This window comes from Brassica oleracea, chromosome C2, assembly GCF_000695525.1.
Source record: "Brassica oleracea var. oleracea cultivar TO1000 chromosome C2, BOL, whole genome shotgun sequence".
NCBI classification, from domain to species: Eukaryota; Viridiplantae; Streptophyta; class Magnoliopsida; order Brassicales; family Brassicaceae; genus Brassica; species Brassica oleracea.
The window spans coordinates 51,420,001-51,446,768 of record NC_027749.1 but is presented as its reverse complement, the minus strand read 5'-3'; the positions used below and the strand labels follow the sequence as shown (position 1 = coordinate 51,446,768).

The 26,768-nt window shown below is 37.1% G+C and overlaps 6 protein-coding genes and 1 non-coding gene across 8 annotated transcripts; 4 read left to right on the top strand and 3 right to left on the bottom strand.

The window, feature by feature from the left end:
* Positions 1-1,368: 1,368 nt before the first annotated feature.
* Positions 1,369-1,440, bottom strand: TRNAT-UGU. Its single transcript has one exon. It is a non-coding gene; the product is annotated as a tRNA-Thr (tRNA).
* Positions 1,441-2,597: 1,157 nt separating this feature from the next.
* Positions 2,598-4,657, top strand: LOC106324568. The gene is made up of 7 exons (XM_013762515.1): positions 2,598-2,838; positions 2,934-3,295; positions 3,383-3,683; positions 3,776-4,007; positions 4,102-4,222; positions 4,287-4,346; positions 4,452-4,657. Exons 1-7 carry the CDS (start codon positions 2,598-2,600, stop codon positions 4,494-4,496), a joined length of 1,362 nt encoding a protein of 453 aa, XP_013617969.1. The 3' UTR covers positions 4,497-4,657.
* A 5,195-nt stretch (positions 4,658-9,852) lies between these two features.
* On the top strand, positions 9,853-10,992 carry LOC106325418. Its single transcript, XM_013763467.1, has 5 exons — positions 9,853-9,955; positions 10,142-10,200; positions 10,296-10,419; positions 10,507-10,659; positions 10,734-10,992. The coding sequence occupies exons 2-5, from the start codon at positions 10,187-10,189 to the stop codon at positions 10,872-10,874; spliced, it is 432 nt and encodes a 143-aa protein (XP_013618921.1). The 5' UTR covers positions 9,853-9,955; positions 10,142-10,186; the 3' UTR covers positions 10,875-10,992.
* A 3,299-nt stretch (positions 10,993-14,291) lies between these two features.
* On the bottom strand, positions 14,292-15,559 carry LOC106325286. Of its 2 annotated transcripts, none has more exons than XM_013763322.1 (3): positions 15,391-15,559; positions 15,232-15,298; positions 14,292-15,150 (listed from the first exon to the last, which is right to left on the bottom strand). In XM_013763322.1, the coding sequence occupies exons 1-3, from the start codon at positions 15,469-15,471 to the stop codon at positions 14,477-14,479; spliced, it is 822 nt and encodes a 273-aa protein (XP_013618776.1). In that variant the 5' UTR covers positions 15,472-15,559; the 3' UTR covers positions 14,292-14,476. The 2 variants fall into 2 exon arrangements, with proteins under 2 accessions (XP_013618776.1, XP_013618777.1); XM_013763323.1 differs by having other exon boundaries at positions 15,232-15,300; positions 15,399-15,559.
* Positions 15,560-16,567: 1,008 nt separating this feature from the next.
* Positions 16,568-19,702, bottom strand: LOC106321522 (nucleobase-ascorbate transporter 6-like). The gene is made up of 13 exons (XM_013759783.1): positions 19,654-19,702; positions 19,435-19,558; positions 18,924-19,021; positions 18,666-18,842; positions 18,488-18,588; positions 18,324-18,399; positions 18,183-18,242; positions 17,934-18,118; positions 17,763-17,859; positions 17,583-17,669; positions 17,440-17,498; positions 17,275-17,366; positions 16,568-17,203 (listed from the first exon to the last, which is right to left on the bottom strand). The coding sequence occupies exons 2-13, from the start codon at positions 19,541-19,543 to the stop codon at positions 16,746-16,748; spliced, it is 1,599 nt and encodes a 532-aa protein (XP_013615237.1). The 5' UTR covers positions 19,544-19,558; positions 19,654-19,702; the 3' UTR covers positions 16,568-16,745.
* A 999-nt stretch (positions 19,703-20,701) lies between these two features.
* On the top strand, positions 20,702-22,519 carry LOC106324567. The gene has a single exon (XM_013762514.1). The coding sequence runs from the start codon at positions 20,702-20,704 to the stop codon at positions 22,517-22,519; it is 1,818 nt and encodes a 605-aa protein (XP_013617968.1).
* A 66-nt stretch (positions 22,520-22,585) lies between these two features.
* LOC106324566 lies at positions 22,586-23,136 on the top strand. Its single transcript, XM_013762513.1, has 2 exons — positions 22,586-22,966; positions 23,050-23,136. Exons 1-2 carry the CDS (start codon positions 22,586-22,588, stop codon positions 23,134-23,136), a joined length of 468 nt encoding a protein of 155 aa, XP_013617967.1.
* The last annotated feature ends 3,632 nt before the right edge of the window (positions 23,137-26,768 follow it).

The following is a 26,768-nucleotide window of genomic DNA, read 5'->3' as shown; positions in this document are numbered from 1 at the left end:
GGAGGAGAGAGAATGTGTAAATTTTTCTTTATATAGGGAGACAAAAAGTCCTTAGCGGGAAATGAAAATATTTTTAGCGGGAAACTAAAATAGAAGACCTCCCAGACGACTTACAAGTAAGTCGTCTGGTTTAAATTATTTAAGCGGGAAAATAATTTTTAAAATAATTTTAGGCGGAAATATTTGGACGACTTACATGTAAGTCGTCTGTTTTAATTTCTTCACCAGAAGACTTTCATGGAAGTCGTCTAGACCCTAAACATAACTCCTAAACTTAATTAACTAACTAAACACTTCATAAAATCAAATTAGACTTCAAAAGTGTTTACTATACACAAAAATAAACACGTATAGGTAAAAATTTAATTTTTCAAAAAAATATTCAAGCTTTCCGAAATCTAACCCTAAGAATACATACAATACTACAACATATGTTGCCAAACCCTTGACCAAAGAATACGATGATTCACTACCTACACTCATCTATGTTGAAAATAATTCAATTTTGTTATATTTTAATTTATATCACTTAAAATTGTTTATAATTACATGATTTTAATTTTTCGCTTATCAAAATATGTTTTAAAAAATTTATAATTTATTTTTAAGATCAGCTACATCAGAAGACTTACTTTGAAGTCGTCAAGACGACTTCCAACATCTTAGACGACTCAGACGACTTACTGGAGCTATATTCTTAAAAATGACTTTTGTTTTTTTGTTTGGTCACAAGGAGCTGGGCTGTAATTTCACAAAGATTTTATGTTAGTTTTGCATTTGATTCAAGTTTAGATATAGGTTTGGGGTTAAAATCAAGTTGTGGGTTAGTTTTGGTAAATTTCCCAAAAAATAAAATGTTGTGTTTCAACCATCTGATTTTTAGTGATTGTGTGTTGTGTATGACATTTGAGTTGTAAATAAAATGTTGAAATGAAAATTGGACATCGGGACGTGTATCTTACATAATCAGAAGTCAATTGATACTTATCAATGTGTTCCAATTCAGGTCCTTGAACCGTGAATCCTAATAGCTATTCAACGACATTGAATTCACCAATAACAATGTTGAAAAGGATTTACTCTCATTCATCGGCTTCTAACGAAGTAGACAAGTTCTTATTGTTAGCCAAAAGCGCGACATGTCGAGTATTCACTTTAGCTCATGGCTTTATATGTTGCTAATCAAAGACAACACTGAGCTTTGTGTTACTAACAAACGGTATATGCATCAACGGGTTATGGTTCTATGGGACCAAATACAGATGTAGTTATGCCAAGAAGGTTTTTAAAAAAAATCTTATAGAATTTCTCGTTGATAAGAAATGCATATAAAGAAATTTGACAAAAAGAAAAGGAAAATTTTAAAAGTGCCCACACGCAGGATCGAACTACGGACCTTCAGTTTACAAGACTGACGCTCTACCACTGAGCTATACGGGCATTTTGAACATTTGTTTACTTGAAATTATAAATGCAGTTCAAAGAACCAGTAGTTTCTTTTTTTTTTTGCTAAAACCAATAGTTTATAAATTCACTAAACCACTTTAAGTTACTCAATAACCGTGAATCATTTATACAGTTGAAGATACCTGGGTCATTGTCTCCAGCTAACAGTGAATCATTTACAGAAAGGTCAGTCTGTCCATCGTCACACACAAAATCAATTTTAGTCCCTGTCCATCGTTCCACACAAAACCACTTTAAGTTACTCAATAACCGCAAGTATGCAGAGCATGGAATGAATGGCATCTTAATTTTTCTCCCCAAGGTATAATAAACATAAACATAAACATAAGCGAATATATCCATCACCATGCAGTAAAGCTCTTTCTTGCACTAAACACTTAGTCTATGCAACTAACAAAATATAAGACATGAGTTTGCAAATTTAAATCGATAGTTCTAGATTCTAAATGTTTTTTGTACGATACAAAATAATCGTTACAAGATTTCGGGCATATCAAATTACTACGTAAGCTTTGAATACAATATTTCGGGCATATCAAATTTTACTATTTACTATGTAAATTCTTAAAATGGAAAATCAACTTAAAATTTATACTTAAAAAAAATAGACATGAAAGCGTTAGCTGATCCATATAATATCAAGACAGAAAATTGGCTAATCAACCGAATACGTAAAAAGAAATTTTTATTGAAAAAACGTAGCATGCATGTCAGCATATGTGCGGTGATACAAAAAGTTGGTTGAACATTTTGATAATTTGAAATCGGAAAAATGTGCTGTGGTGTATAATGATAATTTATAAATATGAATTTTCATTTTTTACGATGACAATCTTTTTCCTCTTTTTGTTCGTTTTATAATCCCTTTTTAAGATATAAATATCTTCTTCTTTTTATAAGAAAATATCTTATAGTAAAAAGGTGCTTTTGTAAATGAGAATTTATAATATAACTATTTTTCGTTTCTTAACATATTACAATTTTTCCTTCCTTTTTTGTTCTTTTCCAATAATCTGTCTTTAGATTTAGGCCCAATAGTTTGAACGTAAAAGAAAAAGTAACAAACTTAAAAAGAAACCCTAGTACGGGTGGTGGAGTACTTGTGTCTGAGATTTGTTAAGCTTTAGAGGATGAGTGGGAAGAACGATGCGGCGAAGACAAGCAAAATAGCGGTGTGGTGGGACATGAAGGACTGTCCGGTTCCAGAGGGTATTGATGCTCTTCGTGTCCGTCCGAGCATAGAAGGGGGGTTCAAGGAACAAGGCTACTCTGGTCCTGTCTCCATAGCTGCCTATGGAGACCACAAACAACCTGAACACCTCCTACGAGCTCTCTCTTCCACTGGAGTCGCGGTGGTACATATCAGATCTGGTTAGTCCAATTAGTTGTTATATTATAAATATAAAAAATGTTATAGTTAGATCTTGTGTATCTATAGTGAGTATGTGTCCTTTGTAATGAAACAGAAAGCACGTGCGCAGTCATGTACCTTGATACGGTGAAATGGCGAGAGGATAATCCTCCTCCGGCTACAATGATGATCATAACCAATCAGATGCTAGATGTCTTCCAATGGGATCTGGCCCGGCTACAACAACGCACGAGTTACGACATTTTTCTGGCTTATTCAATTAAGCCTGTCGCAGAATTGTTCGTGGAGACTCGGAAAGAGTGGCTCTGGGAAAAATTACTACATGGGACGACGTCGACAAGCGTAGACACGGCGGGTGAATTATCTACCGTGTTTCATTGCGAATCTTGCTCTTTGGATTGCCAAAGCGTGAAGAGTTTCAAAAAGCATCTCTCCACTAAAAAGCATGCAATAGAAGTAACCATCCTCTCTCTCTGCTTAATTATTCAAAAAAAAAAAAAAAAACAGTTTAAGAGTTAAAACATATTGGTTTTACTTTTACAGGAGGTGTTAAACCCTCAGCCTACACAACTTATATCTGTAACGAAGAGGTGGGGGAAGAACTATGCTGCGACGCCTGAATATGCGACAGCTAAAATCCATGTGTGTTGGGACATGTCTGAGTGTCCTATTCCCGACGGTTATGATGCTCGTCGGGTCCGTCCCAGTTTGGAAGGAGCTTTCAAGGAACTAGGCTACTCTGGTCCTGTCTCCATCACTGCCTTTGGTGACCATAAACAAACCCCTGAACGCCACCTTCATGCCCTCTCTTCCACTGGAATCGATGTTGCACATGCCATTCCGGGTTAGTCCATTTGGAATTTAAAAAAAAAAAAAAAAAAAAATTAGCAACTATCCCTTGCATGCAATTTACCTTTTGTTTTGTTGAAACAACAGAATTCATATACGGTCGCATGTTTGATGATTTGAAGCGATGGCGAGATAACAATCCTACTCCGACTACAATGATGATCATATCGGATGGCGCTGAATATGCCTTTGGAGATAGTCTTGCCAGGCTAAAACAACTAAAAAAATACAACCTGTTTTGGGCTTATTCTTTTAGGCCTTGGAAAATGTCAGTCATGCTCACTTCTGCCGAGTGGCTCTGGGATAAGCTTACTTGCAGGTGTTTTTTTTATTACCTCTATCCACTTCCATATATATAACCACCAAACTAATCTCTTAAAGCTATTAGTAAGACATGTTCTTCGGAAGTGCAGTGGAAGTAGTGAAAGGGTTGTTGAGTCTACCAGAATGTTTTATTGCAAAATGTGCTTCTCTAAGCGCAAACGCCTGGATAAATTCATAAAGCATCTCTCGAGTAAAAAACATATCTCCCTAGTAAGCATCCTCTCTCTCTCTTTTTGTAATCAATACGTTTTTGTCTAACCATTTTAGCAAGCAGGAGGAGGGTATTACTGAGCATGTTGAAGCTTCCGAGAAGCGGCGACTGTACTGGCTAAAGGCAAGTTTTTTTTTTCCCTCAATGATTAATTTAATAAGATTTTACCAGAAAGACAAAATTGTATGCATGCCATTTCTCACAACTCTGTGTTTTTTCATATTGTAGAAAGAATGTTTTCCAGAGAGCAAGCGGTTGAGGAAAGCTGCCTAGTCGAGGTCGAAAAGTTGTGACTGAAGTGATCAGAGTCTAATCCTATCCTATCTTTATTTTTCGTTTCCTAGTCTATGTTTCGGTTTGAAGTATTTAAAACAATGGCTATACCTATATGTATTGTAGCAATGGATCTTGATAGCTGCGTCTAGACTCCAGAACTAGGCCCAAAATGTATTTTTGGTACTCTGAAGAGTTTCTGTCTTTTTTTGGATCTCTGTTTCTAACTTTGTTCACTTCCCAAAGGCTCGTCAAACATAGGTGATTGAGTACACAACAGTGTTAACAATTTCTTGAATAACTTCTGAATAGCAGATTGTCCTGTGATTGAATCCTCTGTTTTGGAGGTATATGAAACCGAAATAACATGAACTAAATGTATAGTTTCTTATTGAAGAGAAGAGTTTCCACGCAGTACACCATGTCTCAGTTTTTAACAAGGAACTCTTTGACTAACCAACCATTATGTATCAGCCTATAAAAATTCATCAATCCACAATATGTTCCTATAGAAATGAGAGATTCGTTAGCCTCATACTAAGTAGTTACCAAACTTTGGACTTGTAAGATTGCATAGTTGGGTTAGCAACACCATTATCTCCAGCTGAGTAGTGAACCCATTTACAAAAAAGTCACAACCATTACACACAAACCACTTTTAGTTACTCAATAACCGCAAGTATGAAGACGATCGACCTTACTCTTTTTCTCTCAAATACAAAAATAATCATAAGAGAGTATATACATTACCCTGTAGTAAAGCTCTCTCTTGCAGTTGCACTGAACAGTACTCCATGCAACTAACACCTAGTAACGGAGATATAACAAAATGTAAATCGATAATCCTAGATACTAAATGCCTCGCTCTAAACCTAACTCGGAGACTATCGCACACATCTAGAAACGATATGCAAACCGGCTTTGACAAAACGGCGTAGAGGGAAGGAGAATAAGAGAATGAATACTGTGAGCTACTGAGACTACAAAGTCCTACCGTCACGTTTGGCTGCTTCCATTTCAAATACTTCATCGGCAAAAATTTCTAGTGTTAAGGGCTTGACCCATCTTAAGCCCAAATAAAATTATGGTCCAATTTTATATTTAGAAGAGCAAAAATTAAAGGAAATTCCACTAAATTTTAACCAGTTGAATATCAACTTAAGAAGTGAATTCGATCAAGAGTTGGATGTGATTTCCATTAAAATGAGAAATTAACTATTATTCAAACATGAATTTTAAAAACTAATTTAAAATCAATATTATCAAACTTGACATTTAATTAAATTATTTTGAAATCCACACTTATTAAAAAGAATTTAACTCGTGAAGATATAGAGAAGCAGAGGGGTATTGTGGAGTTAGAAAAACAGAGGAGTTTGGTGATTAGGTAAGTAGTAAATGTTATGACTGAATTATTATGATAATTCAGTATTTGATTATTTTTTTTACTTGTTACACAATAAGCAAAAGGAAAAGGTAAAATTCATAGCTGAAGAGGAGGAAGATTTTGACGAATTCAAGAGGTCGCATAAAGAGAAGAGAAAACTGAAATTCTAAAATAATTTAACAAAAATCATAATAAATTCTATAAATCATCTAAAACTCATAAAGATCAAATTACTTTAGACATTACATTGAATACACTCTGTGAATTAAGCATTCTTCTAAATTTGTTTAACATTAAAGTAAAATGGAATTCAACTAGTTCCACTGAAAAAACTACATGAATAAATTTTTAAAGAAAACATTATCACCTACTTTTTCAACATTTGTTTTGATTAGTTTTCTTCTCCTAAATAAATAGATAAATAAATAAATAAATACTTCATTCCAACCTTTTAATATTCTTCTACTTGTCTAAATTTTCATATATCTCAAGCGAACTTATTAATGATTGCATCTTAGACTTGTGTTACTACATTCATTATCACTAACGAGTAGCAAGCCACATGAACTTTGGTATCAACTGGTTTCTGTCACGGTCTCTCGAATCTCCCTTTCCTTAGATTTTAGTGAAAATGATGAAACTTTATCTCAGTTAAGGGTTTTATCTTGTATTTTTGTTAGATCTGAAGCTGAAAACTTTTAGTATATCTTATGCTAACATTGAAGCTGAAAACTTTTTAGTAGATCTTTGCTAAAGCTGAAAACTTTTTAGCGGAACTTATGTTTTCATTTGTTTTTATAATCTCAAACTATGTCTTTGTTTTATACTCTCTGTTTTTTTTTTTGTTCTCTGCAAGTAACTATGTTTATACTCTCTGGTTTTTCTTTGTCTTTATAATCTCAAACTTGAAACCTAATAAAGATCAAATCACCTATTTTTTCAACATTCGTTTTTATTAGTTTTCTTCTCCTAAATAAATAGATGAATAGATACTTCATTCCAACCTTTTAATATTCTTTTACTTTTCAAAAATTCCATATTTCTCAAGCGAACTTATAAATGATTGCATCTTACACTTGTGTTAATACATCACTCTTAATGTAAATGTTAGCCATAATTACATCTACTATTTTATAAAAAAAAATCTGGTTTTGGCTCTTATATGTAATGTGAATCTTTTGCGCACATGATCAACAAACTTTACAATCTTAATAATGTTATTGCAAATGTTAAACGTAAACATAAGATTATTTATCTAGATGTGTTTAGTGCTTGAATTTACATTTTGTAAGAACATTTTTACATAACAATGATTTTCTTTGTTACGAACCATTACTACTTAAAATGAAAAAAAATGTTTTATCTAGTTTCTCAACTTTGTTCTTTATTTTCTATTAAAATCATAATATTAGATATGATAAGGATTGTTTCAGAATCAGATAATTTGGGTATTAAGGCATATAGACTCATAATAAGAAATAAATGTCTTGGGATTTTGTACAATTGTTTCATATTAATTGTTTGTGTGCAATTAGATACAAGAAATACCATCATTTGGTGGTATTTGGAAAATTTCCGAGTTCCAAATGATTTATATGCTAAGAAAAGTCTATAGACGCATGAAGAAAAAGCTAAGAGAACAAGATTTTGGTGAAAAAATAAAATTAAGATTGTGGTGATGTTTCAAAACTGTGAAGTACCAAATGATCTCAAACAAGAGGATTAAAGTTTATCAAACTCAAAGGTTTTCTCAGAGATTTGTCCAATGCTAGATCAAAATTGAGCATTTTCTTTATTGGAAAATACATTTTCCCCTAATCCAACCTAAATATATACATTTTAGGGTCCATTGTACTAGATTTTATAATCTTAAGCTCGTGTCAGTAGTTCAAATCTTTGTAATGAATAAGTCTTCTTATATCTTTTATATGCTACAAGAAGAATCACATATATAAAACTCTAAACATGTCATATTCTAATCACTACAAGCTTTTACATTTTCGAAGAGAAAAAAGAAATTAGATTTCTTTTTCTGACATTACATATCAATAGATAAAATCTAAATTCTTCAAATCCTTGACACAGATACAATATGTATTCCTTTAGTGTTATTTAGTTGCGCGTAATGGACCACGCCAAAGATAAACCTCGGAGAAAGAGAGTAGTATCATAAAAAATACACATATATTAATCAGTAAATTTGTATGAAATGTTACCGCATGTGGATTAATGAGTGGAGAGACCCATTGGAAGATAACATAAGCCATTGTTCAGGAGAAGAAGTACGCAATTTTGAAGCATGAAAAGCTCTGCAATAATTAAAACTCAAAAATCAAATAAGAATCAATTAAAGAGTATTCTATATTCAATTTGTCAGAATCTAAGAGCATGTTCAATGGGGGAACCCCTAATTGGGTTCTTAATGAATATTTAAGTATTAAACTTAAATTAAGAACTTTTGTTAAGAGACAATAATTTTGAATGCTCTAATGGTAGAACCTAATTAAAGGTTCTTAAAACTTTACACAAGCAAACAAATTTCACTTGATTCTTCCACTCCCAAAACTTCACTTCAGTCCTCACTTCAGTTCGTGACTTCACTCTTTCAAAACCTGAAAGTAATGACAAGAAGACATTACCATAACATCACAAGTTGATAATGCCACCAACTCTTTAACTCTATACAGACTTTCATAATGACAAGAAGGCATTACCATAACGACACTGTCACACAAGTACATCAAACTTAAACATAAGAACAATAAGTCCATCACAAGAAACACAAACTTAAACAAACTACATTACACAACCGGAACATACAATAACATAACTCCACTATTATGAAACAGGAAATGATCAAGCATAGACGCTTAAAAAGTAAACATCCCTTGTACTTGTACATAAACAGGTTTGGTTCTTACTTGATCCAATCAAGAAAGCCAAGAGAAGCTTTCCAGTGGACTGAACCACACGGCGCAGATCAGTTCTAAAGAGCAACAGAGGAACAGCTAAAGGGAGCAGGAAGTTCAAGACAACAACAAAAACAAGAGTGTCTGAAGAAATGATCCCAAAGTTACTAGCTGCAAGACCAATCAGTGTGCCAGAGGCCACAAGAACATAGACAGCAGAGCCGAAGTGTTCATCTTTCATATACAAGATCAAACACTAGTGTTATAAATTTTCGAGCTTTTACCTCCCCAAAACAATAGTTTCACGTCTTCTTCTTCATCATCGTACTCATCACCATAACCAAGCTCAACATCTCCTCTGTACCCAGGCTCACTCCCGTACCCAGATTCGTTCCCCATCGGGTCTACCTCAACCGCGAACCCAAACCCGGAAGCCTCCTTCTCTCGGCTGGAATCCCGCCGCTCTTGCGCGATCTCCTACATTGGCCAGTAAAATAAAGAACAACCAGGGATATAAATGAATGAATCAATCAAGCAATACATAAAACAGTCCAGCAAGGAACACTTACGGAGTGTTGAATCGATGGAGGAGATCAACATACAGAAAGGTGAAGTGATGAATCGAGAGAGAGAAGAGATAAACTCAAAACTCTCTCAAATTGTAACACGTGTCTCCTAAGAGGTGGTTCTTCCAGCCATTATCTAAGATCCACCTCTTAAGTAATTGCTGTTTTTCTTTTTTTTTTTAATTACAAATTAATCTAAGAACCTACTTAAGAGTTCCCGTTAATGATGGTCTAAGATATACCAAAGAATTCAAAGCAGCATCACCAAGTAAGAAAATATTATTAAGAGAGTGCATAGGTCTAAATAAAATAGATAGCTATTGGGACATATTCTTGGGCTTGAAACTCACAGAACTGAAAGTTTGGGCCGTAGAAGAAAAAGCAAAAAGCATATTGTTCTGGCCTTATTACGGTGGGCCTAATGGGCCCTTCTAAGTTTTACCTTTCGTTTATTTTAAAACGATGTCGTTTGACTTAGGGTAAGATTACCTGTTTCAAACATATTCTTTCGCCGGCGTACAAACACGACCAGAACGATTTCCCGACAAGCTTTGTTCGATCATCAGAAGAGAAACTACATCTACTGAAGAACATAACGTAAGTCTTCTGCTCTGTTAGTAGCTAGATGACTTCTTTTTGATTGTACTCTTGAGAAGATTAGAACTGATTAGTTTAAGAACCTGTGTACTCTTCCTGTCTGAATTTGAATTTTGATGCTCTAATTGATGTTTCAGGAGCGAAAGTTGTCATCTTTCTGTCTAAATTTGAATTTTGATGTTTCAGGAGCGAAAGTTGTGATCTTTCCTGTCTGAATTTGAAGCCTCAGAGATGAAGAACATCATGTAACTATCTTCAGTTATGTTTTTTTTTTAAACTCAAAGTCCTTCCCTTTTTTTTTGTTTTATGAATCAAAACATCGATGTGGATATGTTTGCAGAGTGAAGGCAAACGCAGGTGCGCTTACAAACTTCGAGGTGCTTGATTTGCTTAACTCAAGAGGCGCATCAAAGGATACTACAAGAGTTATAGCTTCAGAAACAGTTTCTAGATCAGAGTACAAGGTCTCTCTCTCTCTCTCTTGCCCTTGTGACCTTTATAAGAGAGTTATTAGTGAAAGTTAATTTACTTTTTGTTGTTGTTAAACTCAGGTCTATGATTATTTGATGGAGACTGCTGCTTCCACTCAAACGCGAGAGAGCGTTACAAAATTCTCAGACAAGTGCAAAGATTTCAAACTGGCCAAAGCTGAGATTCTCAATATCATCAATCTAAGACCATCTTCTGATGTCGAATTGACGCCGGTTTGTGTTCTTCTTTTACCAAATCTCACTTATCATTGGGTTTAGTCATTGATGATTGTTGCGACTTTTTGTAGATCTTAGAGAAGCCTGATGAACGAGAAATCGACATAGAAGGGATACTAGCGCTAGTGCAGGAGTTGCTACCGCCTCTTCCTACTGTGGAAGCTCAGAAAGAAAACGAGCAAGAGGAAACAGAGAACGATGAACAATCCTAACATGGCAACTGCAGTTTTGACTTTTGAGTTTATATCTTTTCTTTTTTCAGTTTGTAAAAGCATCACTTTGAGACATTATATGAAGCCTTTCAAGCCCATTCATTCATGTTTTGAAACAGCATACTACCCCACACAGATATAGAGTAACATTTTCTTGACATCTTATTGAAAAACACACTGTTATAACTCGAATGTTATTAGAAATTCCATTGGAATAAGCAGAGGGTTTGAGAACTTTGACATTAATGAAATGAAGAAAAGTTGGTGAACTGAGAGAGCACATTCGCAAGATCTTTTCTTGTCACATGATGATATATTAACTTGAGAAACACTAATACAAACCGGCGATTTCAAGAATCCCGCAAGACAAAGCCGGCGGACTTGAAAGAGGGAGTCAAGAAAATAACTTGAAAGACAATCCCAGCACATATGCAGGATCTATGCAGTGCAAAAGTGTTCATGTAAATTATAAACAACCAAACACATGTTAGGAAATGTCTCTGCTATTTTAGGTTTCTTCAACATAGATATAATGTTAAGGGTTTGGCCCATTTTAAGCCCAAACAAAATTATGGTCAAGTTGTAATGCAAAGAAGAACAAAAATTAATGGACAATCTACTAAATACAAGTTGAATATCAACATAGGGAATGTATTTAACTAGAGTCTGAGCTATTTGTATTAAAATGACAAATTTATTGTAGTTATTCGAACATAAATTTTAAAAACTTTATTTTAAATTTTGTGTTATCAATTTTTATATTTGAAAAGTACTATGAAATCTAATGTTATTGATATATTTTAGTTATGAGTTTTTTAAAATTTTTAATGATTTTGGAGTGTTTGGATGGAGTTTCTTAATTAAATAAGAAAAAGTTCAAATCTTATAGTTTTAGATGAGATTCTAAAATAGTTTAACAATAATTATATTATATTATTTAATGCATCTAAATTTATCTAACACTCATCAAAATCAAATCATTTTAAACATTAAACTGAATACATCTCCCTTAGTGAAATTAATTATTCTTCTAAAATTTAACCATCCCGTATAACAAATGGAATTCAACTAGTTAACTAAAAAGCTACAGTTATGAATAAAATTTTTTGAGGAAAACATTTTTTTGCTACTTTTTCTAAAGAGCTTTGGACTAGTCTGATCATTTCAATCGGTTTGTAGGGAAGTGGCAAGAGTCGCAATGTTATCAACATCTTGTTTTTTTTTATTAGTTTTCTTCTCCTAAATAAATAGATGAATAAATATTTCATCCTAGTCTTTTATCATTTTTCTACTTGTCTAAATTGTCATATTTCTCAAGCGAACTTAGACAATAATTTCATCATACATTTGTGTTAAAACTATCGCTCTTATTGCAAACGTTAGCCATAATTACATCTGCTACTTTTAAACAATTATTTTTTTTGGCTTCCATATGTAATGTGTATCTCTTGTGCACATGATTCACAATCTTTATAATATTAATAATGTTATTTGCAAATGTTAAATGTAAACATAAGATTATCTATCTAGATATTTTTAGTGCTTGCATTTACGTTTGTAAAACATTTTTACATAAAATGAAAAATGTTGACTTTTTGTGTATAAGTAGATAAAAAAAAAATCATATGGTCGGATTTGGAAAGTTGTAAAGTTCCAAATGATTTAGCATTGAAAGAAGTATATAAACGGATGAAGAAATAGCTGAGAGAAGAAAAAAAATTAAGCCACTTTTCAATCTCAGCTTTGATGTACTTATCAGTGATTTGGTTGTTTCTATGTTCTTTCATTTTTTTGGGTCTGCATTTGCTTCTTCTAATACCGGTTTTGAAAGAAACACAAAATGAAGATCAATTAATTAATAAAATAAAAAGAAAATTCAGATACGTGAAAAATATATTCTTATTATTATACTCTTTGACACGGTGAGCAATGATCTCTTTGCTCAGTTCAAGATTAGCTGGCTCGTCACAGTCATGAAAGGGTACTACAATGTTAACCTCCAATTCCCTGATGAATCCTTCTTCTATGAGCCTTCTCTTCAGGCGTCCATAGAATTCTTTAGCAATTATATTATTTCGAACCTTGCAATTTTCTATATCCCACCAGAATATTGTCTTGGACTGCACACAAAACATAATTACAAATGATTAGTCACACTTGTTCCCTAACCTAAATATTTGTAGAAAATTGTTTTAGTTGTTTTGGCTTTAGTTTTTGGTTTTTAGATTTTAGTTTTTTTTATCTTTAATTTTGGTTTCTTTACTTTTTAGATTTTGATTTTTTATTTCGGATTATGATTTTGGTTTTTAGATTTTAGATTTTGGTTTTCTATTTTCTGTATCTTTTTTAGTGTTTTTTAATAATTGTAATTTATTTTTAAACAAACAAAAAAAAACAGATAAATAAATTTTTATTTGATATGAGCAAAGAATTAATCATATCTATAATTAAGCATGATTTTGTTGCTTCACACTTTCTTTTGTTTCCTTTTGTATCTTTCAAACAAAAACCCTCTTTCTACTTAAATTAAACTTCAAATCAAACGGTATTGCTTTCTTTGCAAGCTACTGCCGAGGACTTTGATAAGACTCAGGGAACCATCTCTGAAGAAGCCTACGTGTTAGCTTCACCAACAAGGCAAAGGCCCCATAGCATGGCAAGGGCATTACTGCAACTGAGAAATACATGTTAAAAAATGCCGCATCATTTGAATTAATCAACCGTAAATTTCCAAACAAACACTTATAAAGCTTTTGATTTACCATAGTGGAGCATAGTAGTCCAGGAATGGGTACGGCCACCTAAAACAACATGGAGTGATTATTGTCAAAGTTAAGAATGACTGCAGTAAACAAAAGTTATCAGTAACTGTGTGAAATATCAACCATATGTGGACTAATGAATGGAGAGTCCATTGAAAGGTTAACATAGGCTATCGTCCAAGAGATGATTCTGAAGCATGTAAAGCTCTTCAATAATGAAAATTCAAAAATCAATTAACGAGTATTAGCAACTACTGTATATTTCAAAGTGTTTGCATATGTTTAAACAATAATAGCTACTGGGACATATTCTTGGGCATGAAAAGCTGAGATTCTCAATATCATCAATCTCAAGCCATCTTCTGATGTTGAATTTGACGCCTATTTGTGTTCTTCTTTTTACCAAATCTCACTATCACTGTGTTTAGCCTTTGATGATTGCTTACTTTGAGACATTATATGGTCTTTCAAAAATATATATTTTATTCCCACTCATTCATTATTTGAATAGCAAAAATGACCCACACAAATATAGAATAATATGTTCTTGACAAACAAATCTCAGTTTCAATGTTCAGGCAAAGAATAATTGCAGACCAAACAACTCAAGATAGCATTACTTGCTGAAACTATTTTTATATATTGGAATGTTACTTTTTTTTTATGTATTCACACACCACATTACATCACCATCACCACAATGTTTCAGAGTCAGACTTAGCAGCAAACAAAGCTCAAACTTCTCTGAGTCCCAAAAGACAAACACTATACCCACATTACCTAATGCTAAAAAAGAACCAAGAGAGTCCCAAGAGTAATGGGAAAGAAAACAACAACATCTCAAGACCTGCAAAACATGGTAGAGGAACGAGTCAACCGAACTGTTACACAGCCACCTTGAAAACTAGTCTCAGTTGTCATCGCATTCCGCTCATACGCCTTCCTGCATCCAGGACACCGCCCGTCTCCGTCGTAGATCGTCTTGTGGCAGAAGAGACAGAGTTTAAACCCGCAAGGACACGGGAAGAAACTCGCATCCGTCGAGTCCAAGTCTTCGCAGCATATGGGACACGAAGAGGGCGTCGACGCAGCGCTGAAACGCTTGTCCAGCTCCGGAAAACTAATCTGCTTGGCAAGATTGGGTAAAGCCTGAGGACGATGGTCATCGTCTCGCCTCCAAGCTCGGTTACTCCTTTGCTCTGCACCTCCAATACCCACAACATTCTCTTGCTCCTTGACTGACTCATGGATGAGTTTCTCCTCCTCCTCAGCTTCTGATGCATCAGCAAGAGCTTCCCAATCATCTACACACCCATCATCTAGATTGTCCTCTTCTGTTATGTCACCAGAGCTGCTACTACTACTACTACTCCTGCTGCTTCTCCCACTGAAGTTAGTGCTTATATCTGAGCTGCTTGAAGGCGACTCCATAAACCTCTCATGACGAAGATTCTCATTCTCCACAGGGTTATGATCACTCCTCTCCTCCTTACACTCCTTATTGATCACAGCAACTAATAACGAAAACCAAAACCAAGAATCAATACATTAACCAAACGAGCAAAGGGTTAAAGATTCAAGCTTTATAATCATACCTTGAGAAAGCCATTGCTCACGGCGGAGACCGAGCTTGCTCTGCTTCATCTTCGCCGACTTGTTGTTCTGCAAAAAAACACAATGCAATCACAAAATCAAAACGACGAATCGATTCCAGAGAAACGAGATTGAGATTTTAGGGATAAACGAAGCTTTACCTTCTTCTTCTTCTTCTTTGAGAAATCTCTCGCGTTAGAGGAAGCAATAGCAGAAGCGGTGGTGATCGAATCTGAAATCATGATGATCCTCGCGAGAAGATTGGAAGAATTGAAAATCGACGAATGGAGATTCTGATTCTCAAAAACCCTAATTTCGATTTGAGAGAGACGAAAGGTTTTGGTTTTTGATTAGAGAGAGAGAGAGAGATTATATAGGGGATAATGGAAACTTGTTAAATGACTATATTACCCCTAGTTTTAAGATTAACAGATGTGGACTTTTTGTGTAAGTCGGTGACTGTGCACGTGTGAGATAAGTTGACTTATAGTCAAGTCTTATACTAGTAATTAATTAAATTTGGTAAAGTTGTTTTTTTTTTTTTTTTGGATTAACGAATTTGGTAAAGTTGTATATGTGAGATTTTGACATATGATTACACTAGTTAGAAACTAGATAATGAAAAAGTTTATTGTTGAAACATCATAATTTTAGATTGCTGATTTCTTTTGACCAAAAAAAAAAAAAGATTACTGATTTTTTTTGAATATTTATGTTAGTATTAAATTTCAAGCTTAATTTGGCTTTAGATTTAATGTAGATTTTATAGGAAGTTTATTAGTTTTCTTTGACGTCAATGAAATTTAATTTATTACTAAAATGTTTGAAATTTTTTTTATTTCCATTAATATACAGTAATTAATTTAGCAAAACAAGCATATTGGTTTTGGTTTGGTTCGGTTTACAACAAATCGTTCGGGGTAAGAAAATTTACTTCAGTAAGTTGGTTTAGGTTTGGTTGGTTCAAATTGATCCAGCTATTTACATTCTCCACTAATTTTACTTTTCTCCTCCTTTTTTGCTTCTTTGATTTTGCTTCGCGACTTCGTTTTGTGTAACATATATAGACAAGCATTTCCTAAATCGAAAATTCGATTAGTCTACTAAATTTAATGTAGAAATATATTGACATTTAGTTAAATATTTGGAAAAAAATATTAGAGAAACACTGGTTTATCGGTTTGGTTAGGATTTAAACCAAACCGAAATAAACCGTTCGGGGTTTAGAAAAACTTCAATCGAATGTCTTGGAGATACTTTGGTTTGACTTAAGTTGGTTTAAGATATGTAGAAACTAACGTTGTGAAACTAATCAAGACTTTCTAAGAAATAGATGAATGCAGATCAAACTAAAGACTTATTTAGAAACTAATCAAAATCACAAAGTTGTGTACCATTGGATTTACAAAGACAGAGAGTATTAGACATAGAGAGAAAGAGAGTAAACAACAATACTTTTAAGACAATAGAATGTAAGAGATGTCTTGAGTTTTTCACTATCTTTTCTCTTCCCTTTTTACACAGAAGGAAAATACTTGTTGAGATTGAAAGGAAGAGAGTAGAACTCTTCACTCCTTGTATCACCTCTGAAAGATCTAAACTTGTCCCACCAATGCTTCCCTCTGTCTTTCCTTATCGATGAATCTTTCTTGTGCAACGTGTTGTCCAAGAAGAAGGCTACAGCCCCAGCAACAAAAGGCTCTGAAGAGAACGGCACATTCACCATATCATTGAACCAGCGAGCGCCTGTGTGGACAGGACCATAGCCTTTGATAGCAGTGTACTCATTGAAGTACTGAGGGATGGACAAACCGAGAAACACAGAGAAGCCTAAGATGAACTTGGTCCTGAAGCTGTTTAAGTTGCAGAACTGAAGAAAACTCAAACCTCCAGCTCCTACGTAGGCAAAGAAGAGACAGTATAAAGCAGCAATGATTGGTGCAGGGACTGACGCAAACACAGCTCCAAATTTTCCTGCATTAACATATGAAACATCATCAGTACATAAAAAGCTGAAAATAGATTTTGAACTTATTAAACTTAACCGAGAATGGAGAAGAAGATCATGAAGCCTGCAGCTATCTGGACAACCCTTCTACTACCAACTCTTGTCAGGGCCAATAGTCCAGCATTTTCTCTGCAAGAACCAACTTTCACACTAAGATTTATCCGGAGAGGTTAATCAAGTAATCATCTGAGAAGATGCTTACATAGAGACAGAGGAGCCAGCACCAGTACCAAACAGCCCTGATATAAGAATAGCAACTCCCTGATCCACACAAAACAAAACATAATCAGCCCAGAAGCTAATGAATATAGTCTCTTAAGTCTTAAGTGTGCCCCAAGTTACTACCTGCCAGCCAACACCACGGCTGAGTATAGAAGGTGGCATCATTGTTGCACTTGCATATCTTGAGACAGCTATAAACCCACCGGTTGACTTTAAAGAACCAAGAAAGAAAGAAAAAATGAATAAATAGAATAACAGAGAAAAAGAAAGACTAAAATGTGAAGCATATAAGGGTGACATTACCTCAACAAGAGCAACAAAAGAAGCCATCATCATTGCAAAAGCTTCTCCAGCATCAAACGAAGGAGCACCCCATTGGAATGGCCATGGAACTCTTATCCTGAAAAGTCAAAGAAAACGTTATTATATTGGAAGCTGCAGCCATATGAGTATAGCTGAGCTGTAACCACTTACCATGGGGCAGCACCTATGATGCCAGCACGGTCAGTCCTGCAACTTGTTTGCGTAGTTGGTGCAGCACCATTGTAGGCTCCACCAACCGTAAGAAGGTGAGCATAGATCCACACAATCACAACCGCAAATATCACAGCAAACCGGTCAAACACATTCTTCCCTGATTTGATCACATGAGGCAGATACTGCAACAGGAAAATGAAATCAAATAAAGACAGATTAATTGTGTCAGTAAAGTTAAAGTAGTACCTGTGAAACAAAGACTAGAATAAGAAGCTCAGGCAGACCAATCTCTATGCACTTAGCAACCTGTAATGTAAAAGAGAAGTTAACATTCTCGTTGACATTTTTTGATATTTAGTGTCTGAGTGGCATCTAGAGTAGACTTACCCCTGGGAAACCAAACTCATATAGACCAAATCCAACAAGACCCACCAGTGGAACAGCTGAGATAGGACTTAAGAACCTGAAAATGAAAACAAAATGAAATTTACATCTAATAGTATTGTGTAAGGAAGAGGAATGTTTGAGACTATTTCCTCCACAGGACTAACCAAACAACATTGCGCCAAAGACCACTGAAACCAAGAATCATCTGCAGGGTTGAAGCAACAATCAATGCGCCTTGTGTTGCTCTCATAATACTCTCAAACCGCTGCCAAACAATTCAAAAATGACTATAAATAGCACCAAGAAAGAGCTCATAATAAGAAGCAGAGACCACATCATTACATCTACAGGGTTTGAAGTATCACTGAATCTGCCGGAGAGGATGATGGATATGGTGGTCGGCACAAAAGTGTAAGAAGCTCCAATAACAGCAGGCAATCTTGTCCCAAAAGTTGTCTGGAGCAGCGTGTTGATGCCGGCGACAAAGAGAATGGTCTGAATCATCTTTGCCTTCTCTTCCTGAAATCAAGAACAAGACCACCACTTTATTCTCTCTTTCTTTGTATTTATAAGTTTAAAGCGCCATTGAAGAAGACTTACATAACCACCACTCATCTGGGGAACAAGAGCAGTAGGAATGAGAACTGTAGTCCCAAGCATGACAAGGTAGTGTTGGAAGCCAAGAAGAATAGCTTCAGCTGAAAGGCACACACAACCATGAAGACATGTGTAATAAGAAGTCAAAACCCAACTCACTGAGACTAATGAGGCTTAAGACAGTAACATCAAGGAACACATCCAGAGACAGCATTCGGACAAAAAAGCACAAAACTTTGACATTAGACTTCAACAAATAAGGCAAGAACACACAAGTGAAGAAAACTAAACCTTTAAAGCAATGATCTTTTTTAGAACTTAGAATCTAAAGAGGAAGGTAATGAAGCTAACTACCGTAACACACATCCAGAGACAGCATTGGACAAAAAAAAGCACAAAACTTTGTACAAGTCAGGCAAGAACATGAGCAATAGCAAAAACTAAACTTTACGAGAATCAAAGAGCTTTAAAGGAAGCTAAGAGAGAGAAAAAGGAAAGAGCTTTAGGAGCTTACGCCAAGGAGGAGGACTAGTGATGCAGTAAGAGATGTTGGGGAGTTGATCTTTGGGAGGATGTGGTTGTGGTTCGTCTGCTTTCGCTGCTGGAGCTCCACCACCTGCCATGGCCTCTCTGTCTCTCTGTAAAAACAACAGTGAAAAACACGAACAATGTTTCACCCAGATCGGAGAATCTACCAGGAAAGTGCTGCAATGTGTAAACTAGAAGCACAAACCAGTGGAAGCTTGTGGAGAGAAAGTGGAAGAAGAAGAAGCCAGGGAGAGGAAAACGAGTAGTGTGTGTGTGTGTGTGTTCAGGGACAAAAAGGTAAATAACCACCCTCACCAAAGAGAATAGCAGCTTTATTTTCTGCAAAGCTCGAGGTGAAAAAGGTAAAAAGTTAAAATTGAGGTCAAACTATTAATGAGGATCATGCAATGTGGACAACAGATTAGTGTTGTTGTTAGCAATTTAATCATCTTTGTAGTAGTAATAAGATCTTTGTAGTAATAGTAGTAGTATCTTTTAGGAGTTGATAACGGTTTGGGACACTTTTTTGTCTTTTTTTGACACAATCAGACATAATTTGCTGGAGGGACATTTTGTCTAGTTTCTGGGCTGAGTTCGGACCATTGTGCCCCTCGCTTCCTTAACTGAGACAAAGTTTGAGTCAGTATTTTTTAAATTATATCTCCCCAGCTGGAAAGCGACCGTACAGGTCTGCGTTTTGTAGAAGTTATTAAGTTTGGTTTATGGGGGAAAGGTACCAGCAACAGCCGTTGGATGAAGGAAGATCTGAGGGCGATGGAGAGCTGAGCTAGAAATTGATATTAAATGAATTGTTATCTTGTCTTTTTCTCTATGGAAGCAGCCCCATCTGCACTACGTTTGTTCACAAAGGTGATTGAGAGTCTTGTGTTTTGAGGTTCTCCGCCGCCACCTTGGTGAAGGGTTTTGACGATGGAGGAAACCTGCATGGTTTTAAGTGGTGATTGGTTTTGTAGCGATGTTGGGACGTGGGATTTTGTTATCGAGAAAAACAGGATGGGTCGTATGGTTGAGATTTACGAGGGGATTGGGTGCAAGGAGCTTGAGGGGAATGTTCTGCGTGAGTTTAAACTCGATGAGGAGCGTTACCGTGTGAGTTTAAGTTACTGGCCACCCACAAGCTTCGAACTTGCGACCGGGATTAGGACCCCACCGGTTTTGATAACCAACCATGGTGCGGTGAAGTATTTCCAGGGTTGGGATTTGTCTCAGAAAAGGCGGCTAGTTTAGGAGGCATGAGGGATTTTGCTTGTGGTTCTTCAAAGAAGCGTAACGTGACATCCCCTTACAAAAAAAGCAGAGTAATCGACATTTCAGATGAGGATGAACTGGTTAGGGAAGTGGAGAAATTAGAGGAGACAATAATGAGTGAGGGTGGTAAAGGAGGGACTAGCTTAGGCGATGATGAGAGTGGTTTTAGCTTTGCAACAGATGAAGAAGGGAACTTTGAAGTGGACGAGATTTCTGTGAGGCCTAGAGGTTACGATAAGGAGTTCTGGTCACCATTACTAGCTGAAGATTATGGTGGTTCTGCTGCTGTTAATGTTTTTTACAATGAGGAAGAGATTGTTGAGGGTCTAACGAAGAAGAAAGGGGCTCGTACTTATTTTTGTGACACAAAAAGTTGTTTTGACCATTATGTGGAGGTGGGTTGTGGTAGAGGGGGTGAAGATAAAGCGAAAGATGAGATGCCGGAGGAGGCTAATCCTTGGAGTGGAGGCGGTGGCGTTAACAGGAACAATGAGCCCAAACGAAGACTTGCAGACATCGATGATGAAGAGTTTGATATACCACCGCTGTTTGATGATACAGAGTTTGATGCCGCTGAAATACCCGATATGGACGTGGATGAGCATGACGGGAACATTGAAGTTGGAAAGGTATTTGGAAGCAAAGAGGATTGTCAGATAGCTCTAGCTATCTATGCCATAAAGAAGCAGTTCAAGTTCACGCAAACGAGGACAAAGATAGATTCGTTCGTTGTTGAGTGTCCTGACAGTAGATGTGATTGGCGAGTAACAGCACACGAAGTCAGGGGGTGTAGGTATTATGAGATAAGGAAGGCACAACTTGATCATACCTGTCCAATTGAGTTCCGTAATGGGTACAACAGCAAGGCGACATCACGTGTGATAGCTGCAGTTTACAAGGCGAAATTTGGAGACTCGGGTAAGCTTCCTGTGGCTAGGGACTTGCAAAAACTTGTTTTAGAGGATCTGCGGGTGGACGCCTCCTACATGAAATGTTATAGGGCGAAGGAGAAGGGCGTGTTGGGATTGCGTGGTTCTGATGAAGACTCTTACTTGAAGTTGCCGAAGTATTTGTATATGTTGAAGCTTGCAAATCCCGGTACTATAGCTGATTTGGAAACTGATGTAGATGATGACGGGGACGAACGTTTTTTATATTTGTTTCTAGCATTTGGTGCTTCAATTAGTGGGTTTAGAAAGCTGAGGCATGTTTTGGTTATTGACGGTACACATCTCAGTGGCAAGTACAAAGGAGTGCTGTTAACCGCAAGTGGGCAGGATGCAAATTTTCAAATATTCCCACTTGCATTTGCAGTCGTGGACAGTGAGGATGAGGATGCTTGGACATGGTTTCTTCAGAAAGTGGAGAGGATTCTATGTGATTCTCCATCTCTTGCGATTATTTCAAACAGGGTTGTGAGCATATCTAATGCAGTGAGTAAGATTTACCCTCAGGCGAAGCATGGGGCTTGCATTGTTCATCTTGCTAGGAATGTGAATTCGAGGTTCTCGAGTAAGAACCTTGCAAAGATGGTTACTTCCGCTGCGATGGCACATAGTGTGGGGGAGTTTAGAGATTATTACGGGAAGATTAGGGCGGCTAACAGTGAGTGTGGCATTTATCTCGGACAAATTGGTGTTGCTCGTTGGTCAAGAGCAAATTTCCCTGGTGATAGATATAACATTATGACCAGCAATATTGCTGAACAACTGAACAAGGCTTTGTTGGAAGGAAGGGGAGCTGCTATAGTAGAGTTGCTGACTTTTATACAGAGGATGATGACCCGATGGTTTTGTGCGTGAAGGAAAAAGGCTGAGAAACATAGGGGCTTGGTTAGCGTTGAAGTGGACAAGCAGATGACTAAGAACATGGCAACTATGAAGGGGAGCAAGATAAATGCCGTCAATAGCTGGAGCAGCCAAATATTGGGGAAATTTGGAAGATCAGACAAAGTGATGCTAGCAGAGAGGAAATGTAGTTGTAAGTATTTTGATAATATCAAAATCCCGTGTGGCCATGCTATGCTTGCAGCTGACGGGGTAGGTGTGCCTTACGACACATTGTGTGGGCATTGGTACAAAACGACTGTGTGGAGGGAGACGTACGCAGGCGTTATCAACCCCCACGGTGTTGCTAGAGATGTTGATATACCTGAAGAAGTCAGCAGTCAGGTTGTTTACCCTCCTAATACGAAGAGACAACCTGGTAGACGTCGCAAGACACGTATACCATCAACCGGAGAGATAAGGGTGAGATGTTAAGAACTTATTAGGCGAGTTATTGTTAATTTGCCCTATGAAAGTAGTTAACTGACTTGTGATTAACACTGCAGGCGCCTAAGAAGAAAGTTACAAAGAACAAATGTGGTAGGTGCAGGGAGGAAGGACACAACAGGACTAACTGCAGTGTGGCTATCTAAGGTTGTCGCAGGAGGGATTCATTTGGAAATGTAATGTTGTTGGATCAAGGCAATTTTTTTTTTGGAACTTCTTATTAATTGCTTGAAACCTAGTGTTTGTGGTTTGTCTGATTGGAGGTGCTTCCTTTTATTTAGGAAGTAGTTTTGTTGAGAGTTTTTATTGAACTGAATCATGGAAACGTTATTTTGTTAAAGGGTGGTGTACTCGGAATGCTGTTATTGGTAAGGAAAATTGAACTAATAGAAATTAGAAATGTTTAGAAATTAATCTGTGGATGTGGTCAGCATTTTGTAAGAACAATTTGGTCCATTGAACCACACTGGAGGGCCGTTATTAATAGCTTGTAACGTAATGTTGGTTATTTGAATGTGTGTCGGTTTGGAGCAGCTGCCTTATAAAGGGTGGTCTAATCGAACTGCTGTTATTGTTAAGCAAAATTGAACTAATAAAATCAAATCTGTGGATGTGGACAGCAGATTTATAAACTTGTTTTGTTTAGATGGGAATTTCCAACAAATGGCATGAGTGTATAATAGTCGTTGAGACAGAGAGTGTTGGTATGTAAAGTTTAAAAGGAAAACCTTAGAATCGAACTCATAAATTGAAGAAGCATTGGAAATATTTGTGTAATTAAGCAGCAGTTTTGGAAATGATAACAACCGATTAAGAGAAACATTAGTTAATTGAACTAGTAGGGACAATGAAAACAGAGGAACATTAGTTATGGCCATAAAACCACACTAGGGACATAGAATCAGATGCTGGTATATTTTGCATACAACCACGCCAAAGTACCTAGAGCAATGGCAGCAGCAGCCACGTTGAGGAGAGGGGAATGGGATTTAACATCCAGAACCAAGGTTGATTTGTTTCTTAACTCTTCGAGGAGGATAGTTTGGTCTTGAAAATCTTTTTCATCTCCAGGAGGCTCTCGTCAATATGTCTGCCATGTTCGTGAAGTCGCATAGTTGTTGTCGTCTTGAATGATTCAAAATCGGACTGAAGGTGGGTGACCTTTTTATCAACCATTCGAATCTCGTCGATGATGGCCTCGTCTATCCATTTGAAAAGGTGGTGCTCAGATTGCCTCTGGCATTTGTAAGTTGCAAGAACTCTTTAAGTGTTATTAATAGTATGGTAATTGACGGATAGAGAGAAAGTCGGAGGATACCTTGATGGCGATTTCGCATCTGTAGAACCGGCGGTATAAGTTTTCTTTGGTCTGAGCAGCAAAGGTAGTCAGGTTCGACCCGCACCAACATTTAGAAGGAATGCCCCGTGTTGTGTGTGTTTGAGAACGAGATGACGAAGTTGATGAACTCATGGCGAGCCTGGGTCTGGTGGAGATGAAGAGGGATTGAGATCCTTTAACGCATGGGAGACCTAATAAAAAGAAGGTCTTTGGTTAGAGAGTTAAAATAACAAAGGAGGTGGGGTCCATTTGATAGGGGTAGTACAGTTGGGTCTTAGGCCATTTAGATTTTTGAAATTTTAAAAGCTTTTTGTGTTCCGAAATTTAAAATGAAGAGGGAAATTCAAAATTTTGCGAGTAAGCCTGAGGCTTAAATGGTGGCATTGTTGTTTGTGGACGTGGACATGGTATAAGAGTGTGTTTGCGGATTGTGTTTTTCATTGAATTAAATGAAAAAGATGGTTGACTCATCCGAAGCAATAACCAGAAACTCGTTAAGCCAACAAAGCAGAGTTAAAGTACAGAAGAGTTTGAAATCCTAGTACAGCTTAGAGTACGAGAAGATAGAGGCATGGTCGGTTCAAAATAGAAAAAAAAAAGAAGATGCCCCATTGTTACACAAGAGGTGGGCTTAGTGATTCAGCATAAACAACTTGGGTAGAATAAGCAGGCATGACAATGGTTTTGTAGATGTCCAAGGCATACTGTTTGCGGAAGTCGTCAACAGCTTGGTCGGTGATGCCTGACATATGAGGTGCTGGGTCTCCAAGAGCGTGCATCTCCAGAAACTTCATGCTGACGGGGCCGCAATCACCGGATCTGGAGTTGTTGTAGAGATCAGGTATGCGTTTCCAGACAAACTTTTTAACTCCACGGAACTGAGTAAGCTCACACATAGCCACTTTCCTTACTAGATAAGGGAGTATGGTAACCAATGGTAGCATGAAGCGCTCGACACGACTATCTGCATACAAAGCGGGCAGAGGATCTAGGATCTCAATATACCCCATGTCAAGGTTGATGGCTAGGCCGACCCAATGTTTACAGTCCCAAAGCATCGGAGTGTAGATGGTGTGTACGTCCTCCATCCATTTCATCCCTTGGTGAAGAACAATGTCGACAATACGCTCATCCCACAGGAAGGTTGATCTCTTTCTGCAAGGAGCAAAATCGGGCCAACTGTCGGTGATATAAGCTGGGAGGAGGGGTGTGGTGAATGCGGACTTTTCAGTGAGAAGATGTGTTGAGTGTCTGGCACCGAGCATGTGGATTAAAACTCGCATGTGCTGGATGAAATAAACAAGAATGTGTTATAAAGTTAGTGGTCGTAGGTACGTTGCGTATAGTTGAGAGGAATTAGAAAAGAGAGAACTCTTACGCAGGTGGAAGTCCATTGCTTTGGTTTAGCGAGGTCGAGAAGAAATTTGTTGGAGAAGTCAAAATAAGACGGTGTGGAGTGGTAGCTGCAACATAAAGGTGTAAGGAATCAAATAGATTGGAAAACTGTAAATTGGGAAATAGCTTGGAAACTTACACGTCCATCTTAGTAGAGACTGTGTTGTAGAATAGATCCCACTCGAGACCTGGAAGTGGCGAGATGAGTGTAACCGCAGGGATTAATGGAAATTTGGACAATTCATTAGCAAGGTGGTTCTCCTCCAAAGACGGAACGTGGCTCTCCACATCTTTTGTCGCCGTTAGGTCGACAACTCCATGGGCGTTTTGATCCTGAAAATGGCGACCATATTTGCTTCAACTATTTTAGAGAGAGCAGCAAATCAATTCACATTATGTAGGGTGTGGTTTACCTTAAAAAGAAGAGAGGGTGGAGACTCGGTTACCTTAAAAGGAAGAGAGGGTGGAGACTCAGAGGAAGCTGTAGCTGTGAAAGCATTGACGGTGGTCTCATGAACAGCGAAGCCTGGCAGAGTGTCGTTGCTCTTAGTGGGTGATGTAAGTATTATCTTAGGCTGCGGTGACGGTAATAGGAGACTTCGAGGAATAGATGAATCGAAGATTAGTGGGTCTGGATTGATGGGATCGTAAATCCTCACACCATGATAGAGGATGTGATTAATCTCCGGGATGTTGGGGTGATCACTCTTATCGTAGACTACTGAGTTGAGCTCATCCCAAGGAGGTTGCACGCTGACTGGCGTACGAGGTGGCTCGTCGTAGTCATCTGTATCATCATTGGGGTGGGTGATCACCTGACTAGGCTGAGGAGTTTGATTAAAAACCGGGGAGACTTGTCTGCTGTCATCGTTGTGGTCAGGAGATGTGTGGACACATGGGTTTATGTGGTTAGGTGAAACGTGGACACTCTCTGTGTGGATGCAGTGGTCGGTTACAGGGGATCTAGCAAGATGATCATCTGCAGAATCGCGATGTAGCTGAGCTTCGTATTGACTGATTATAGGGGATGTCGTTTGAGGCAAT

Bases quoted from the DNA above. Each gene is read 5' to 3' on its own strand.
- LOC106325286 (XM_013763322.1), bottom strand. From the start codon at position 15,471: ATGATTTCAGATTCGATCACCACCGCTTCTGCTATTGCTTCCTCTAAC. The intron at 15,299-15,390 runs GTAAAGCTTCGT...GTTTTTTTGCAG, and splicing joins CAAAGAAGAAGAAGAAGAAG to AACAACAAGTCGGCGAAGAT. The intron at 15,151-15,231 runs GTATGATTATAA...TTTCGTTATTAG, and splicing joins TGAGCAATGGCTTTCTCAAG to TTGCTGTGATCAATAAGGAG.
- LOC106324567 (XM_013762514.1), top strand. From the start codon at position 20,702: ATGAGGGATTTTGCTTGTGGTTCTTCAAAGAAGCGTAACGTGACATCC.
- LOC106325418 (XM_013763467.1), top strand. The intron at 10,420-10,506 runs GTCTCTCTCTCT...TGTTAAACTCAG, and splicing joins TTTCTAGATCAGAGTACAAG to GTCTATGATTATTTGATGGA. The intron at 10,660-10,733 runs GTTTGTGTTCTT...GACTTTTTGTAG, and splicing joins CTGATGTCGAATTGACGCCG to ATCTTAGAGAAGCCTGATGA.
- LOC106324566 (XM_013762513.1), top strand. From the start codon at position 22,586: ATGGCAACTATGAAGGGGAGCAAGATAAATGCCGTCAATAGCTGGAGC. The intron at 22,967-23,049 runs GTGAGATGTTAA...TTAACACTGCAG, and splicing joins CATCAACCGGAGAGATAAGG to GCGCCTAAGAAGAAAGTTAC.
- LOC106324568 (XM_013762515.1), top strand. From the start codon at position 2,598: ATGAGTGGGAAGAACGATGCGGCGAAGACAAGCAAAATAGCGGTGTGG. The intron at 3,296-3,382 runs GTAACCATCCTC...TTACTTTTACAG, and splicing joins CTAAAAAGCATGCAATAGAA to GAGGTGTTAAACCCTCAGCC. The intron at 3,684-3,775 runs GTTAGTCCATTT...TTGAAACAACAG, and splicing joins TGTTGCACATGCCATTCCGG to AATTCATATACGGTCGCATG.
- LOC106321522 (XM_013759783.1), bottom strand. From the start codon at position 19,543: ATGGCAGGTGGTGGAGCTCCAGCAGCGAAAGCAGACGAACCACAACCA. The intron at 18,400-18,487 runs GTTAGTCCTGTG...TTTCATTTTCAG, and splicing joins CTTTGGCGCAATGTTGTTTG to GTTCTTAAGTCCTATCTCAG. The intron at 17,367-17,439 runs GTAAGCATCTTC...TGGTTCTTGCAG, and splicing joins GCTGGCTCCTCTGTCTCTAT to AGAAAATGCTGGACTATTGG.